The 18,792-nt window shown below is 40.6% G+C and overlaps 1 protein-coding gene across 8 annotated transcripts in view; it reads right to left on the bottom strand.

Annotated features, from left to right (window-relative positions):
* RALGAPB (Ral GTPase activating protein non-catalytic subunit beta) overlaps window positions 1–17,896 on the bottom strand; it is an 81,956-nt gene extending 64,060 nt beyond the window's left edge. For 5 of the 8 annotated variants that reach the window (XM_082746322.1, XM_082746325.1, XM_082746324.1 and 2 more), the window contains exons 1-3: window positions 17,595–17,860; window positions 3,353–3,568; window positions 205–407 (exon numbers count right to left, since the gene is read on the bottom strand). In XM_082746322.1, coding sequence (XP_082602448.1) covers window positions 205–407; window positions 3,353–3,538 — 389 coding nt within the window. In that variant the 5' untranslated portion in view covers window positions 3,539–3,568; window positions 17,595–17,860. Of the gene's footprint in view, window positions 1–204; window positions 408–3,352; window positions 3,569–17,099; window positions 17,248–17,594 lie in introns of those variants that run through there. The other 3 variants (XM_082746328.1, XM_082746329.1, XM_082746323.1) reach the window with 3 other exon arrangements.
* Between the last annotated feature and the right edge of the window lie 896 nt (window positions 17,897–18,792).

The raw sequence follows: 18,792 nt of genomic DNA, 5'->3' as shown, positions 1-18,792 counted from the left end.
TGAACATAGACTTGTTAAAAACACTTAGTTAACATGCTATAAGCCCATCTCTCTTATTATTCATATTAATACATTCTTTGAACAGTAATGATACTTTTCAAAAGACTAACAATAAAATCAGCTCCTATTTATATAAAATAGTTAACATTTATGATTATTTTATCATGCTCCTGATAATAGGCCAGACAGACAGGTATAGCTTACCTTGGTACAAAAAGATTTTGCAGGTGTTTTAGTATACTTTGAACATATAGATTAGGCTCTTTAATAACTGGCAACGGAATAGAATCTTTCGGCAATACTAAAGCCATAATCCAATCTGTATATACATCAACACAATATTTTACAGTCTCTCCATCCAGTGGAAGGGTCAGTCCATAACAAATTACTTCCATGGTCCATTTCACCTAAACAAAAGAAAATATACATACAGCACTATCACACATCCCTACTATATTTCAGTAGACTGATTTAATATTGACCTCTTTTATTACCAAAAACCTCTCAAGTGACAGTATATCCATCTCAGCTTTGTATCATCAGATTTATTCTCAAGAAGACACTTTCCATGGAAAAAATATACTCAGACAACATTTCCTAAGCAAAATATTTAAGAAAAAAATAAATTATTTATTTCTAAATATTAAACCCATGTTGGCTATTACCCATTAGATATTATTATTGTTATGTGAAATAAAAAGCAATTATGGGCTGTCTTGATTTTCTCTAGAGACTGGAGGCACAGAAACACAGAACATTTTAGCCTTATTTCTCCTTTTAATTTGTATATAGGTATGTGTATCATTTAGGAAATCATATATATAAATTCAATCATATTCCATTTCTAGATTATGCAACATTAACAAGCAACAGGAAAGAATATGACCTGCTCAACTCTTACACTGCCAAAGAAAATAATTAACATGGGAAGGTAAGAACACACACAAGTGAGACGGGACTTAAGCTGGTAAGATCGTAACAAGGCACTTAGCTGCCCTAAATGAGTGCCAGGCCCTTGACCCATGTGCTTCACATCACAGAGGCTGACAGAACTTGTCTAAGCGACTACCAACCACTGCCCACAGTCATGAAGAATGAATATGATATAAGCAGAAAGTGAAAATATCATAATTTGCAAGAGAGGATGAAACAATATTCCAGATTCTGTAGACTGGAAAGTTTCAGTAAATTCCAGATGAAACTGTGGGACAAATTACTAAGCAGATGATCAGTGAGCACTTATAAAACAGAAGCAGGCTCACTGGGAACCAGCCTACTCAAAAAGAACAAGTCATGCCAGTCAAGCTTCATTCCTTTACTAACAAGGTTACTATGAAGGCAGTGGACAATTGCATAACCCTGGCAATTTACGAAGCAATTTTCATAAATATCCTCTAACCATCAAAATAACCCTGTATGAGAGGTTAAATTATCCTCACTTTATAGATAAGAAAACTGATGCTTAGAAAGATTAAGCAGTTTGGCCCAAGTCACTGGTGTGGAAATGGTAAAACTGAAAACTTGGACCCCAATCTTCCGGCTAGACATCTGAAGCTACTCCCACCATCTTCCACCAATAGCCTTGTCTGGCGAAGGAGGATCACGAAATGTGGTCAGATGCAGGATATTCTTCTGACAAGATGGAGACCTATGGCCCAGAGGAAGGTAAAATGGCTGGATTTTAAGTTGTTGAAATACAAGATGAGAGAACACAGTGGGTTAATGCACCAAGACCATTTTGAAGAAGGTGCCCAATGGCATGCCAAAGGCCCTGCCGAGATTTTTACTTAGGAAAAGAGAGAAAAACAGTTTACAGGCTAACCATCTGTAGCTATCACAAAGCTAAAATGCATAGCTAACCTGTTATATAGAAATTCAGGATTCAAAAAGACTTCAACAGTTTAAAACAAAAGTTGAATCTAACAAGATAAATACAGGTAGAGAAAATTTTAAGCTCAAAAACAACTAAAAACGACTAAGAGTAAAATCATGTTAACAGCAATATAACATAGACAATAAATACAGTATTATCTACAACAGTGATAAACTTTAAGGCTCTAACACCACAGTGAAGCTGTGACAAATATAGGAGGGTAGGAGGAACTGAACCATGCATAAGAAGGGATTTTAAAAGGGACTGCAAGTCTGTAATTGTCAGATGAAACGACAAAGGAGAAAACATCTCTGGTGATACCTTCATAATAGTTCAGTTGTACAATTCTAGAGGACAGTGGATTTGAGGACTATTCTCTCGTATCTTTTTAAGGGTGAGGAAGGACAACAAACAAAGGCTGCACCAGAGCACCTCTATCCACTCATGTGCCATCTCTTACCAGGAGAAGATTATAGACCCACCAAGAGGAGAGTGCACCAGGGCAAGCGCTGGTCCTTAGGGTAAGTCTCTGCTAAGGTACTCTAAAGAGAGAAAAACACTCCTCAGACTGAGGGGCTTCATCCTCCAGCAACCCATGGCCTGCAGAGGGTAAATAAGCTGCCTTTAGAGCTATAAGCTTTGGTCTTGTATCCAGTCTTCTATCTAGATTAATCTCTCCTTCATCAGAAAGAAATGAAAAAGTAAGGGGGAGAAAAAGTGGGTCTGGAAAATAAGCTAACCCAAAGTCTGAAGGTTGTATAAACTTCCTCAAGCACAAAGACAAAGTTCTAATCCCATATCTTAGCCAGACATCACACTAGCAAGTTCCTGTATCCCTCCATTTTCAGGGTCCCTTCACGACCGGACCCTTAAAACTTTACTTCAGCCCAGTCACTTGAACCCAAGAATAGAGGACCACCTCCAGGCCGAGCCACTCGAAGAGCTCTTATCTTTAGAGACAGCAAACACAACCCCCATTCCAACCACTTGGGCTCACAGCCATACGGGCTTAGCTGCTCTGCAACACCCTTAAACCCGAGAGACAGGTAAGGGTAAGCAGACATGGAGACACAGGAAGGCCTCAAGTTCAGTGTGTATGTGAAAACTGAAAACTTGACACAAGATAGGCCTTCAGTTAGAGGCCATATGGGAGGAGCAGTAAAGACCTTCCAAACACACCTCTGAATAAAAAGACTGGGCCCAGAGCTTACGGGAAAGAGCCTGACACTTAAGCCTTGTCTTGGGTACACAGCTCAAGTAGAGAATTGGGCCTGGCTAGTAAGGGGCTAGCAACACAACAGTACAACCTATTCCTTGACCCCCATGAACTCTCAGCCCCAACCCTCAGCCCAAAGGTCAAAATTAATAAAAAAAAGTTGTACTACATTGGACAGAAACCCATTAAAAGGACAATGTCAAATAAATGCTTCAGTAACAAAATTGTTTTCACACAGTAGAATGAAAAGAAGAAACACTTACTTCTTTGTCAGTTTTTAACAAACTCTCACTACCAGCCACTGAAGGGGTACCTAAGGCCTGCCCAAGGGGATGGACCACTGCATTTGCCACCTCTCGCCCAACGCTCTCTGGATAGCTGTGCAGCACACTCGTGTGGCCCTGATCATTCTGAATCACCAAATGCAGTGACCTCCACTCAGAGTACATCGTGCCGCTAAAGGACTATCCAAATGGCACCTGAAAAGACAAGAAAAAATTTCTGTTAAATTACACTGCTGTAAATTAATAGAAATCAATAAAACACAGATTTGCCCTACATGGTAAGATAAAGCAGCTACAAAAAGCAGCTTCTGTCTACCAAGCAGACAGAAAAAAAAAAAAAAACACACATCTAAATGTTTTGAAAATATCCTGAAACAGCCTCACAGCAAGATCAGGTAGGAAGGCAGACCCTGGGAAGCAAATGTCTGAGCACCTCCCCAAAAGAGCCTCAGAAACCCTGGAGCAGAACTGGGACAGATACCACTGAGCAGGGGGATAAAATGATCTGATCTGGTTCTCAGAACAAGAGGGAGACCTCCTCATTCTATATTCCAGGAGAGAAAACGATACAGAATGAAGTGCCCTAACTAGAAAGGAAGACAAAAGAAAGAGTTTACTCCAAGATCTAGATTTTTCAGTCAATAATATCCAAGTACCTATTACATGCTAGAAACATATCCCTGCAATTTCCCACTGATGTCCTCAAATCAAACATAAAATTCTTTGTGAATATTTCATTCCCTGCAGGAGTGACACACAAATTTCTAGTAATGAAACACCCGGAAGTCATAGCGTTCTTCAGAAAATATATTAAGAGCTCGACTCACTGAGCATTTACTACATGCCACTCATGCAATCACCAAAACAACTCAATGAACAGGGGTGCCTAGATGGCTTAGTCACCTGAGCATCCCCTAGCTCTTAGTTTCAGCTCGGGTGGTGGGATCCAGCCCCACATGAGGCTCCACACTCAGCAGGAGTACGCTTGTGATTCTCTCTCTCCTTCTCCTCCTGCCCCTCCCCACTCTTGTGAGGGGGGGGGGTTGCGGGTGTGTGGGTACATATGCGCATGCTCTCTCTCTCCCTAAAGATAAAATATATCTTGGAAAAAAACCAACTCAATGAATATTAATGAATGTTATCTCTATTTCACAGTTGAAAAGCTGAGACAGGGAAAGGTTTGCTGCTTACCTGAAGGCTTCAGAGCAATAACATGGTGGAGCTGGGTTTTAATCCCTATCTGTTGGGTTTAGCATGTACTACCTTCTCCCTATCCTATACATTCTCTGTGCATGTACTGCTTCTCCCTGTGCTGTATAGTCTCATGAAATGGTCTCTGCCTATCATGAACATGAAAAACTTTCAGCCACAGAAAACACAGCTGTATGAATACAATGTAAATGTTACAATCATAAACATGAAGAGAATCAAGGATGGTTAAACTCTTTCCAATTAATCTCTGCTAACTTCCAACTTCTACTTGTTCTGAAATCTGTATGCCCAGCCAGCAGAGTTTAAGCAAAATATATGGGTATACTTAATCTTTAAAAAGTTCTATCCTTTAAGCTAATTTTCCTTCATACTGGGCAAGACTAGCATTGTTCAATTTTATTTTCAATTGAAAATATTGAAATTATTTTCAATTGAAAATTCAATTTTCAATTCAATTTTAAACTTCATTCCACCTCAATAAGTATCTGTATTTTTTTTTTAAAGATTTTATTTATTTATTTGACAGAGAGAAATCACAAGTAGACTGAGAGGCAGGCAGGCAGAGAGAGAGAGAGGGAAACAGGCTCCCTGCTGAGCAGAGAGCCCTATGCGGGACTCGATCCCAGGACCCTGAGATCATGACCTGAGCCGAAGGCAGCGGCTTAACCCACTGAGCCACCCAGGCGCCCCAGTATCAGTATTTTTCATGAGGATATGGCATTTGAGAATTACAGGTCTGAAGAATGAAGGTGAAACTCCTTAGCATGAAAGTCAAAGTCATTCACAGACTGGTCCCAAACTACCTTTCTTTCTCATTTCCACACAGAGGAACCCACCATGTTCCCTTACTCTCTTTCATACTTCCTACCCCCAACCCTCCTCAATTTTCTCAGCTTCTCTGGGAATCTTACGGACTCTGGGCCCTGTACCTTTCCATACCCTCTGAGATCTGATGTCCTCCTCTGGATGAAAAGGCCCTGAAAATGGGAAGGCAAGAGAGCAGGACCAGCATCTAACAAGATACCTACCATCTGAAGGAAGGGTGGATTCGACTACTAAGATTAGCTCAGTTTCCTTGGGTTTATAAGGAATTCCCCCAAGGATATTCTGGTGCCCTCCCCGCCCCTCCCAAAATAATGGAAGGGGGAAAAGGGAAAGTTCTGATAGGGAGCCGTCCCTATCAGATGACAATTTATATTCCTATGCCATACATTTTTTCTCACCTCTTCTAGTCAACATATATACGAGTACATATACATGCAGTGCATACACAGTATAATATACATATAAACGCTAGACATAGTCTCTTACATAAATGCACAAGAATATTACACAAGGACTTTTGTTTCAGTGTAGTTTTTTTACATTTTTTCATTTTATTTGGCTTCATGTCCTATCCAAATAGTTCACTTCCCTAGACAGATAATCCATGTTGACAACCTAATGTTTCCTCTTGTGTTTGCTCTACCCTAACTCAATCATATTAAAATAATTTTACATACTTGCATAGATAGGCATTGTACACTTTTCTATATCTCTTTTTCCCCCCCATTCAACAATGCCTCAACTAATAATACATTCTTTTTAATGACTGTGTAACATTCCACGACATGGGTGTGGTATAACTTAATTCAACCAGTCTCCCAACATGTGTATTTACTTCTCATTTCCCACTTTTTTATCACCAGGAAATGATGCAATAAACATACTTATTCATATAAACACTGGCCTTTTAATTTCTATGGGATAAGTTCCCAAGAATGTAACTATTGGATCAAAGGGCATTTGTTTTTAATGTTAATGGGTCTTGCCAGATTGCTTCCCCCCAAAAAAAGCTGTAACAACTTCCATCTACATTTGGAATGGATGAGAGCCCTTTTCCTCCTCTCACTCTCCATCTCCTGCCAGGAATTGCTTTTTTTTCTTTCTTTCTTAGCCAATTGGATAGGTATGAGGTGAAATTTCACTGTTCTAGTCACATATTTATTTTTTATTTTTTTAAAGATTTTATTTATTTATTTGACACACAAAGATCATAAGTAGGCAGAGAGGCAGGCAGAGAGAGAGAGGGGGAAGCAGAGAGCCCTGACGTGTGGCTTCCCAGGACCCTGGGATCATGACTTAAGCCAAAGGCAACGGCTTTAACCCACTGAGCCACCCAAGGCGCCTCCTGGTCACATATTTAAATTTTATAGCTTGAGTCTGGCTTAGGTGGTTTCTGCCTCCCATCTCCTCTGTCAGTGTTTTTCAAACTGTGGGTCATGAAATAAATGTAATGGGTAACGCTTTTGTTTTTAATTACCTGGAATAAGATATACAATAAAGGCAGCAGACATAGTAAAGCCAATATTCTGTGAAACTTGTTTCACTTTTCATAAATGCATATTTCTGGGTCACAGTATAAAATACATTTATTATAGGACTAGGTCCAAAAGTGTGAAAACGTAACCCTAAAGTATATATGTAGTCTCCTAGACTTCCTGCAAAACAATTGCTTATTTCTTCACACTTAAGTTTTATATTCATCTGGAATTTACTTCTGTAAATGGTATAGGAAAGGTTCAATTTATTTTCTTATAAATGTACAGTCAGTTGTGCCATCATCATCTATTAAAAATACATCCTTTCCCACCAAACTGAAACACCAATTTGTCATATACTAAATCCTCATTTATATAGGAATCTACTTATGAATCTGTTCTATTCAATTATTTATCTATTCCTATGCCAATGCCATAATGATTTAAATTCGGTGGCTTTATTCTTAAGATCTGAAAAGGAAGCCCCCCAACCTCCCCTATTCTTTTTCAAAACTTTATTGACTATTCTCAGACCAAATTGTTATGTATGTATTCTTCTATATAAAATTTAAGATGATTTTATACAATTAAAAAAATAAACAAAACCTTGCTAGGAATCTATTCGAAATTGCTTATTCTACCTTCCCAGCCTCATCTTCTACTGACACTTTCCCACACGTACCCTTCCCCCCAACTGTGGCTACTAAGGATCACTAATCCTTTACTGATGGATCTTTAGTGATCCGTAGTGATACTGAACGATCCTTACTAATGGATCACTCAAACTCAACAAGGTTTTTCATACCCTGTATTACTGCTCAAGCTATTCCTACTGACTACACTGCCACGCCCCACCCTGATTCACTTTACGAAATAATACTCCTTCGAGTAACAGCACAAATGTCCTCCCTTTGGTAAGGCTTTTCTACATTCTTCGAATTACCCCTCCTCCATGTGCCTATTACATGCTGGTCTTATCAAGCTTCATATTAACTTATTTGTTAACCATGTAAAGATATCTTCACCACAATAGTGTCAACCTTTTCTGAGTGAAAACCTCACTTCCTAAATCTTTGAGTAGTCCTAGCATGCAATAGATAATAAATAAATGTTTCAGAATGTTAAGGTTTACCAGTGGGAAACCGGAAGACATTAGAAAGTTCCCTTTATTCCACTGAGGTATGTCCAAAATTCTGCATGTTATACACAAATAAAATTGGAAAATGTCCATTTGTTTTATGTTATTAGTTTTGTTTTGTTTTTTAAGATTTTATTTCTTTGAGAGAGAGGGTGAGAGAGAGAGTGAGAGCACGAGAGAGAGGAGGATCAGAGGGAGAAGCAGACTCCCCACTGAGCAGGGAGTCGGGGTTGGATCCCAGGACTCCAGGATCATGGCCTGAGCCAAAGGCAGATGCTCAACCAACAGAGCCACCTAGGTGCCCCTACAATATTAATTCTTTAAGTGGTAGGTAGATGGTTTCCAAATATCTAAAGAATATTTAATTACTATTTAGCTTGCATTCCAGACAATACACTATTGGCAGAAAAAAATGTTTTAAGGCAAAAAAAAAAAAAAAAAAAGACAAGCTAGCTTTCAAACTTCACTGCACATGTAAGAATCATGGAGGGGCAGGGCAGGAGTGGTGGTGCTGCTGCTGCTGCATATCTCCAGGTCCTGTATCACTAGAAACTGAAATTCTGTATAGGTCTGCATTGGGGCCTGGGAATAAGCATTTTTAAGAAATAGCTGCTATCCCACCCAATTCTGAAAAAGACAGGAGTATTATTCTTTAACAACAACAACAACAACAACACTGTGAAAGACCAATCAAAACAGGTTTAATAGCTCTTAAATTCTTTTTTTTTAAAAAATTATTTTTAAGATTTTATTTATTTATTTGACAGACAGGGATCACAAGCAGGCAGAGAGAGGGAGGCAGAGAGAGATGGGAAATAGGCTCCATGCTGAGCAGAGAGCCCGATGTGGGACTCAATCCCAGGACCCTGGGATCATGACCGGAGCTGAAGGCAGAGGCTTTAACCCACTGAGCCACTCAGGCGCCCCTAGCTCTTAAATTCTTTTTTTTTTTTTTTAAGATTTTATTTATTTATTTATTTATTTGACAGAGATCACAAGTAGGCAGAGAGGCAGACAGAGAGGAGGAAGCAGGCTCCCAGCTGAGCAGAGAGCCTGAATCAGGGCTCGATCCCAGGACCCCGGGAACATGACCTGAGCCAAAGGCAGAGGCTTTAACCTACTGAGCCACCCAGGTGCCCCTAGCTCTTAAATTCTTAAAGACTTTAAGAAACAAACATGTAAAGTAGGAAGGTATAGAAAAGATACAGTGACAAAGTTGAACTTAACTATTAAAATCTATATAACAGAAAAAACATGCTAAATTTAACAAAATACATATAAACAAAAAGTATTAAGACAAAAGTGTGATTATAATTACAGGCAAATTAAATAAAACAAGAGAAAATAAACATTGGAAATAAACATGAATTAAAAAAACAAAGCAGGGTGCCTGGGTGGCTCAGTGGGTTAAGCCTCTGCCTTCTGCTCAGGACGTGATCCCAGGGTCCTGGGATTGAGCCCCACATCGGGCTCTCTGCTCAGCATGGAGCCTATTTCCCCTCTCTCTCTGTCTGCCTCTCTGCCTACTTGTGATCTCTCTCTGTCAGATAAATAAATAAAATATTTTACAAAAACAAACAAAGCAACAAAGACATTGTTTTGTACCTATTAAACTAGCAAAATAAGTGATAAAACTCAACTCTGAAAAACAAACAAACAAACACCTTAACTCTGATTAGCAGGTAAGGCCACTAAGACACACTGAAGAATTTAAGTCAATGGTTTTCAATACAAAAGAACTGCCTCCTAGCGGCCATTTTGGAAATATGACGTGCACTTCTGGTTAACACAATGACTGGTGTGTGCTACTGGTATTTATGGGCAGAGGCAGGAAATCTAGACATCCTGCAATCCAGGAGACAGTCCTGCACAATGAACAATTACGCTTCTTTTCACATGACTATCAAATGTCCGCCAAAAAATCATTTTGTTCGTAACTATCTAAGCCTAGAAGTGTAACTCCATTTTATACAAAAATATATTTTGTGCTAGTTTAATATACACTGAATTTTCCAGTAGTGCAATTAATCGTGTAAACTGCGAAAAGACTGGACCTTTTATGTTTAGAACCTTACCATACCAAGAATTGTTTTAAAAAAACTGTTGACCGTTTCAGGAAAATCACATCACCAAAGGCTATGTCACTGGTGGTATCTGGGCTGCTGTCAGAAACTACATATACAATTCTGTAGTCCTTATTTCAAGAACTACATATACACTTCTGTAGTCCTTATTTCAAAATGTCAAATATATGAGAAAAGAAAGTCTCTTCAATAAATGGTGCTGGCAAAGTTGGATATTCAGATGTAAAAAAAAAAAAAAAACTAAACAACCCCTACCTTACATCATTTACCAAAATTAACTCAAAATGGATTAAAGACTTAATTTTAAGACATGAAACTCCTAGAAGAAAATATAGGAAAAAAGCTCCTTGACATGGGTTTTGGTAATGGATTTTTTTGGAAATCATATCTAAAGCACAAGTAACAAAATTAAAAATAAGTGGAACCACATGAAACTGAGAAGCTTCTGCACAGCAAAAGAAACCATCAACAAAGCGAAAAGACAACGTATTGAGTGGGGAAAAATACTTGCAAACCACGTATGTGATAAGGAGTTAATATCCAAAACACACAAAGAACTCATACAACTCAAGAGCAAAATAACCCCAAATAATCCAATTAAAAATGGGCAAAGGATCTGAACAGACATTTTTCCAAAGACTATATATGAATGGACAGCAGTTACTCGAAAAGGTACTCAACATCATTAGTCATTAGGGAAATGCAAATTGAAACCAAAATGGGATATTACATCATGTTAAAATGTTAAAATGGCCATCATCAAAAAAACATAATAAATGGATGTGGAGAAAAGGAGACCCTTGTACACTGTTGGTGGGACTGTAAACTGCTACAAGCCACTGCAGAAAAAAGGAACGAAATATCCTCAAAAAACTAAAAAAGGACTAACATATGATCCGGCAATTGTACTTCTAGGAATATATCCAAAGGAAATGAAAATGCTAATTCAAAAAAGATACCCGCACCCCCATGTTCACAGCAATGTTAATACATGGAAACAACCAAAGTGCCCACTGATGGATAAACGGATAAAGAAGTTGTGGGGGGGGGGGGTGTAACATAACATTATTTAGCCATAAAGAAATAAGAAAATTCTACCATTTGCAACAACATGGATGGACCCTGAAGGCATTATGCTAGGTAAAGCTAGACAGAGAAAGCACATACTATATGATCTCACTTAAAAGTGGCATCTTAAAAATAAACAAAAGTACCCCACCAAAATCATAGAAAAAGGGACCAGATTTGTGGTTACCAGTGATGGGCGCTTTGGGGAGGGGAAATTGGAGGAAGGTGGTCAAAATGTACAAACTTCCAGTTACAAGATAAATAAGCACTAAGAATATAATGTACAATGTGATGACTATAGTTAACACTGTTGAATGACATACAGGAAGGCTGTTAAGAGAGCAGATCCTAAGAGTTCTCATTACAAGGAAAATATTTTTTTCTTTTTATTGTACCTACTGGAGATGATGAATATTAACTAAACCTATTGTGGTAAGCTATAGGCAAGACACTGAAGAAGTTCAGAGGACTGATTACTTTTGATTGAAAGAAGGGTTGAGCTGGAAAACAACAGGACAAGATCAGGGAAGAATGAATAGGGTATTGAAGGAAGGTCACAATTTTAACAGAGATAAGAAAATTAAGTGAATAAGGGTGAGAGTAAAAAGAGGAGGGAAGAAAAGGAAAATATATGAGGAAGGGTATTTGCTTCAATCAGCAAAAAAAAGCACCTAAAAAACCTAAACTAAAAACCTAGAGTGGCAAGAAAGAAAGTTGTATGTAGAAGGGATAAGATTTCAAAGATAAACTGTGACCAATTTTGAAAGAGTACAAATGCTAGGACTGGAGATTTATAATTAATTTAATAAAAACTCGGGCAGTGAGCGCCTGGGTGGCTCAGTGGGTTAAGCCTCTGCCTTCGGCTCAAGTCATGATCTCAGGGTCCTGGGATCAAGGCCCGCATTGGGCTCTATGCTCAGCGGGGAACCTGCTTCCTCCTCTCTCTCTGCCTACTTGTGATCTCTGTCAAATAAATAAATAAAAGCTTTAAAAAAAAAATCTGGGGCAGAGAATGAGAGAATATTAACTTTATCATAGAAATGATACAGTAGGAACTAGAATTTGGTGTAAGTATCCAAGACAGGCTGAGGGACGATAGAAAAGTAAACGCTAGTGTAGCTAATATACTGAGGGGGAGGGAGGGAAGGATGGGGACGAGGCAGGGAGGAATGGGCACTGCAGTGAGAAATGAAGACAAAACTGAAGTTAGATAATTAAGGACTCTGACTGCTAAGTTAAGGATCCTGGGTCTCCTCCCCAGATAGGCTCGGTCAGCTATCACCCAGAACTACTAGAAGAGAAGTCTCCAAAAGTAAATAGAACAGGAAGAAGGAGAAGATGATGACAACGCACCCCTGCAGTTCACTTAACTTCTTCCTAACTCTACATGTATCCATTTTCTAGGTAATCTCCCTGGAGATTTCTACTATCAGGTGATTGTGTGCTGGTAACAGCTTAAGATTTGTAGGTTCTACCACAAAGCAACATGAATGTTTGGTCTAACTGACAGATGACCAAAATGATCAATACAGTGGTAGTTGCAGATGCACTGAGACCACAGTCTGACATTAATTACATCAACCGACTCAACCAGTATTTATTGCATGCTTTCTATACACCATGCACAGGGAAGAATAACAGTGAATAAATAAGATCCCTAATCCCAAGAAACTTCAAGTCTAATTACAGAGAACAATTTTTTAAGACTTCATAAAGTAAATCAAGACATCAGTTATTTCATGAAACATTTATTAAACCTGTTATGTGTCAGGTATTGTCCTAGGATAGGTACGCAGATATAAACAGGACATGATGGCTGTCCAAGGGAAGCTTTCACAGGGAGGAAGTCAAGAGAAAATCCGTGACACCACAGTACTGTAGAATTTAACATGATGAACTAACATGATGAGTTTTGAAGTCAGCATTAAACAAGAGAAAAACTACTAGAGATCTTGCTTGATAACAATGTGCCTTTGTAAAAACTGATCATTTTGAAAGAACTCCCACATGGTATTTCATTTTATTCTAATAACAAGCTTAGAAAGTTCAGGAAAACAGACGTACTAGACAGGAGGTGAGGAAACAAAAAAGGCTGTAACTTGCTCAGAGCCATATTAAGTGACAGTAAAGCTGGGACAAGAAACTCCATCTTTTGCTCCAAAGTCCAATGTTCTTCCCTTTTGTTCTGACTCCATATCTCACCATTATGACCTTGGAAAAGTCACCTGGCATTTCTTTGTCATAGTTTCCTCAACTACAAAACAGGGAAAAAACCTGCAGTACCTAAAGGAACTTGCAGGAAGGATCAAATAAAGTGACATAAGTCAACATACTTTAAGACGTACAAAGGCAAAGTACACACTATCAGGCATGCCTTGTTTCTCTTAGGAAAAACACGGTACAGGGTGCCAGAATACTGAGTAAATAAATGAACCATGCTGGATTTTCAAGCACAAATTGCTTTCAAGGTCACCCATATAACTTTATGACAAATAAAGACAGAAGGGTTATAGTTTACATTTCTGTTGCAGTCCCACTGACTCTACAAGGCAAATTATCAATCAAGTTTCATCAGAAAGGAATGTGTTCACCTATATACCAGATTCTGCTGGGGATCCTATCAGACACATGAATCACAACAAAGAAATACAGGTTGTGCCTGTATTCCTCCCTAAAAGGGTAAATAGGTAGTTTTTGCTAGTCTGTTTAAAAAAAAAAAGGCATGAATACTATGAACACCCTGCCTGCCCCCAACCAGCACCCCACACTTTTCATCCTTTATGTCTCAGACCTGCTCTGTCCAATATAGTAGCCATTTCCACATGTAACTACTTACATTTAAATTATAAATTCAGTTCCTCATTTATATTAGTCACATTTCCAGTGCTCAGTACTCACATGTGGCTAGGGGCTACCATACTGGACAGTGCAGAGAAAGAATAACTCCATCACTACAGAAAATTCTACCCAGCAGAGCTGCCTAAGATACTATACTTTTATTTTTATTACAACTCTAACTAGACTATAGACTCCTTGAGGACAGAGCCTGTGTCTTATTTATTCTGGTATTCTCAGGATATAAAGTACATGTCACACAAAAAGCATTCACTATACATCTAATTGAATATCTCAAACATAGCCTACTCTGTCATTTCCCCAACCCCAAAACACACACACACACACACAATAACAAACAAGACATCCTCTCATGTGGGGTACGGAGGTGAAAGGAAATTCTGCATGCAGAGGAAGGAACCTGCTTTCTAGCCCAATGTACTAGAACCTAACCATGTAATCTTGGGCAAACTACCTACTATCTTCATGTCTAAAAAGTTAGAATTAAACTCCATGTACTTTAATTCTAAAACTTTAATCATCTTGTACCAAAAGAAATCATGTATTCTATCCTAAAAAGGTTTTTACACAAGTCAGAAAACACATCTGCTAACACTAGTGAGTATCTCAAACTAAACAGAATCCATTTCCAAGTCTCAGGCTATCTTGATTGCAGCCACTTTTGGTCTTTAATGAACACGTGAAATATTTCACCTTTACTCTGGATATCAATTACAGAGTAAAACCTCAGGCTTAAAGATTGAGTTTCTTCCATGCGCTGAGGCCAGAACTGGATACTCTGTTCATATCTGATCAGAAAGAAACAAGGGCAAGTTTCTTGAGTATCTGAATTTAACAAGAATTGTCCCATCAGTTCCTCTAGTAGCTTTAGCCTAAAGATTGACATAACAGTCCAAAATGGAACCAAGAGAATCTTTCTATAACAACCCTTATCCGGAAAAGAAAGTCGTGTTTTTTTTTAAGATTTTATTTATTTATTTGAAAGACAGAGATCACAAGTAGGCAGAGAGGCAGGCAGAGAGAGAGGAGAGAGGAGGAAGCAGGCTCCCTGCTGAGCAGAGAGCCGGATTCGGGGCTCAATCCCAGGACCCTGGGATCATGACCTGAGCTGAAGGCAGAGGCTTTAACCCACTGAGCCACCCAGGCACCCCTAAAGAAAGTCTTTATAAAAAAGTACATATTTTTTGGTCCACATACCTCATCATATGTTCTTAAGATTTTCTTTACTTATTTGACAGAGAGATCACAAGTAGGCAGAGAGGCAGGCAGAGAGAGAGGAGAAAACAGGCTCCCGCTGAGCTGAGAGCCCGATGCAGGGCTCCATCCCAGCACCCTGAGATCATGACCTGAGCTGAAGGCAGAGGCTTAATCCACTGAACCACCCAGGCACCCATGCTTCACCATATTTAAGTGCTATAAAAAAATCTTTACTGTCCAAAAACCTCTTCATAATGACCTTCACACACATATTCACTCATTCCCTTTTATAAACTTTAAGTGGTTCGAAGACTAGCCAAGAACAAACACAATCTGAATTACTAGTCTGCCTTTCTTTAAAATCAGTAAATATGCTAGGCAATAGCAATTCAGGCATTCTAAAATAAATATATACTAAGTTTGTCAAATCCTCTGACATCAAGGTTTTCATCTTCATTAAGTACTACCTATATCATCTCTCCTAGTGAACAGGATGAACTACTATCGACAGCCAATTCCATCTACTAGCATTTACCGAGTACCAATGAGGTAATAACAACAGTTAGTAAATGACAACTACACACTATTTTGGACAACATATGCAAAGGCCTAAGGACAATTAAAGGTCTCCACTGCAGAACTGATCATATCTGATTATGATAAAATCAGATTTTTAAAAAAAAATTGACCAATGCTAATTACATATCATCCTACATAGTGCCATGTCAGTGTAAGAACTCAATGTGTTTGTCCAACTGCTTGATGGATAAATTAATGACCCTAACTAGAATGTTTCCAATTAAAAAGAACAAAACTCTATAGGCTAAGAACTACCAAACACCTTTTGCAAAAATGGGAATAGAGAAGAATCTGTCTGCAGCATAAAGTCTATGTCATAGAATAGATTCAAACATGCCAATCTCTAAAACCGGTGTAAATCTGTATCAAAACACTGGAAGGAAGAGATAATATAGTTCAAGTTGCTCATAATCCAGAAGAGACAGAAATGCAACACAGAAAAAGAATTAATAAAATCCATTATGATGATGCTAAATAGCATATAAGAACGACCCAGGGTGGTTTAGTGTCACAGACACAGGCATCCTGAAGGGCATGTGGGGAGTTAGGCAGCCAGAGACTGGAAGAAAAAGCTCTGTGCACATGTGTGAGAGAGAGCAGAAGTATGTGCATTTGAGGGGAGTGGGGACAAAGCATGGAGGATAGCCTAGGCAGAAGAACAGCATATGCAAATATGACCCAGAAGTTAAAGACATTAGACCCATGAGTACTGTACATCCAGGAAAACTGCAAACTAACAGTTTTACATGAGATGTATACACTGTAAAGGTACAGCAACTCAGAAATCCTGTAGACAAAGTTACTTTTCATCCAAGTGGTTTTCACAAAGTAGAGTCGTCACTGGGCCTAAAGATACTATCTTTGCAAGTGCGACTTGCATTTTTAACAAACTCCCAGATGATTCTCCTACACATTTAAACTGGAGGCACACTGAAACGTCGTCTGAGATACAGGACTTCCCACCCCAGCAGTTCCCAAAGTTTGCTACACACTAGAATCACATGGGTCTCCTTAAAAAAATACTGGTTTGGCTCCCCTTTCCTTCCCCCCAAACATTCTGATTTAATCAGTCTGGGTGTGCTGCCTAAGGTTCGGGAATCTTTGAAAGTGGCCCCAGGTGACTTCAACGTGCAGCATAGTTGGGAGAGCCACTGACCTAATTGTTAAGAACTTCAATCTGGAGTCAGGCTGCCTGCGACCAAATTACCAGTTATGTGACCTTGGGCAAATAAGTCACCAAACCATTCAGAGCCTCAGTTGCATCGTCAGTAAAATGGGGATAACCATCCTACCTTACAAGCTTGTTGTGAAGTTAGATGTGGTGAACGTAATGGCCTGGCACAATGCCTGGCGTCTAGTGAGCGCTTAACAAGGGTTAGCTGTTTATCCTCGTTATTAACTCTTCCTCACCCGGCTGTCATTGTGCAATGGGTAGCATCATCCCCACAGGGCGGCAGCAACTCAAGCAACCCTTCTGCTGGACCAAATTCCTCGCCGGAGTTGTCGAGCTTCGCTCCCGACCCGCCCCCTCCCCCAGGTTGCCAGGAGAGCGCATCGCCCGGCCCAGGGAGGTCCCAAGGGCTAGACCGAGTCCGAACAGACCCGATACAAGCCGCCGACTCCCAGCACCCCCACCCCGAGTCAGGTCCGGGCTCTGCCGGACCCCGCGGGTCCCCCCGAGAAAAGCAGAGTCGTGGTTCCGAAGGCAGGGATTTGGTCGTTTCGGGACCGCCCGGAGGGGAGGAGAGGGGAGGGTCCGGCCGCGACGGGGAGGGCCCTCCGGTTACCTGAGGCGACGGGCGGGGCCCGCATCGCTGGGGCGGGCGCCGCCGCCGCCGCCGCCGGCCGCGCTCGGCCTTCCGCCTCACGCTACCCGCGCCATAGTGCCGGCGCTTTTGCTGCCCAGGCCGGCTATTCTCGGGCGGTCGGTCCGTCCACCCGTCAGCGACTCTCCGAGGGCGCCGGGGGACGACGAAGGCCGGTCGGGCCGGCCGGCTGGGCTCCGCTCTGGCAACTTCCGACTGCCAGGGGCGGTAGCGTCAAATAACTCCCCGAACCGAGTGAACCACCGCGCGTGCGCGCCGCGCCTGATCAGAGACTTCTGCGGGGGTCCGAAGCCGTGGCGTCAAATAATTCCCGAGACACGGCGCCGGAAGCTGCGCGTGCGCAGCTATCCCAGATCGCCGCGCGGGGCATAGTCCCTCCTTCCTTTCCGGATCTATTGGAGTGGGAGGAGTGAAGTGACGGAGTCATCTACTTCATCTCAATACCGCCTGGGGGGTGGGGGAGGTGCTCCACCTGCGTCCCTGTGAATTCGTCCAGGCTTCGCTGGTTTTCGGTGCGGTAGGAGTAAAGGACTTCTGTGCAAGATTGTGACTCCCACCCAAGTTCTAGGAGTTTCTCACTCCCACCGTTACAGCACCTTTTCTTGGAAATGTTTCCCTTCTCCCGCTGCCCCCTTATTACCTGGGCATAGCGTTAACTCTAAGAAATATTCAATTCCAGGCCCAGAGCGGACTACAAAGATGAATCAGACATCAGAGCCTCTGGTTAAGGAGCTGAGTCTGACATAGGCGAGAAGACATAAGTAGTAATAATAATAGCAGGAGATACCGGTTTGAGCACCTATGATGCGCCGTAGATTTTGTAAACATTACCTCTCTCAATAATTTGGTTTCAGGCTCAACGAAGAAGATAATAAATACCCTTAAATAGTACAACTCAAGTGCCTTGGGACTGTAAAGGGGGAAACTCGGGCTGAGAGAGAAGAGGTGGGAAGCCACAGCCTTGAGACTGTCCTTGCTATTTAGAGATACAGGATCAGGGTGTTGAGTAGGCTGAAGGCATGGTTGTCTGAGGCTGAAGAGAGCAGAGAAAATGCTGACTCCTCCTTACCTTCAATTAGAACAGACCATGGGAACTGATACTCTCATAAAGATATGAGTGTTTCCCCAAGACCTTGCCACCTCTCCAGCCTCACCCCAA

Source organism: Mustela nivalis, assembly GCF_964662115.1.
Source record: "Mustela nivalis genome assembly, chromosome: 8".
In the NCBI taxonomy this organism is placed as follows: Eukaryota; Metazoa; Chordata; class Mammalia; order Carnivora; family Mustelidae; genus Mustela; species Mustela nivalis.
The sequence above is the reverse complement of the archived record's forward strand: the minus strand, read 5'-3'. Positions and strand labels throughout refer to the sequence as shown.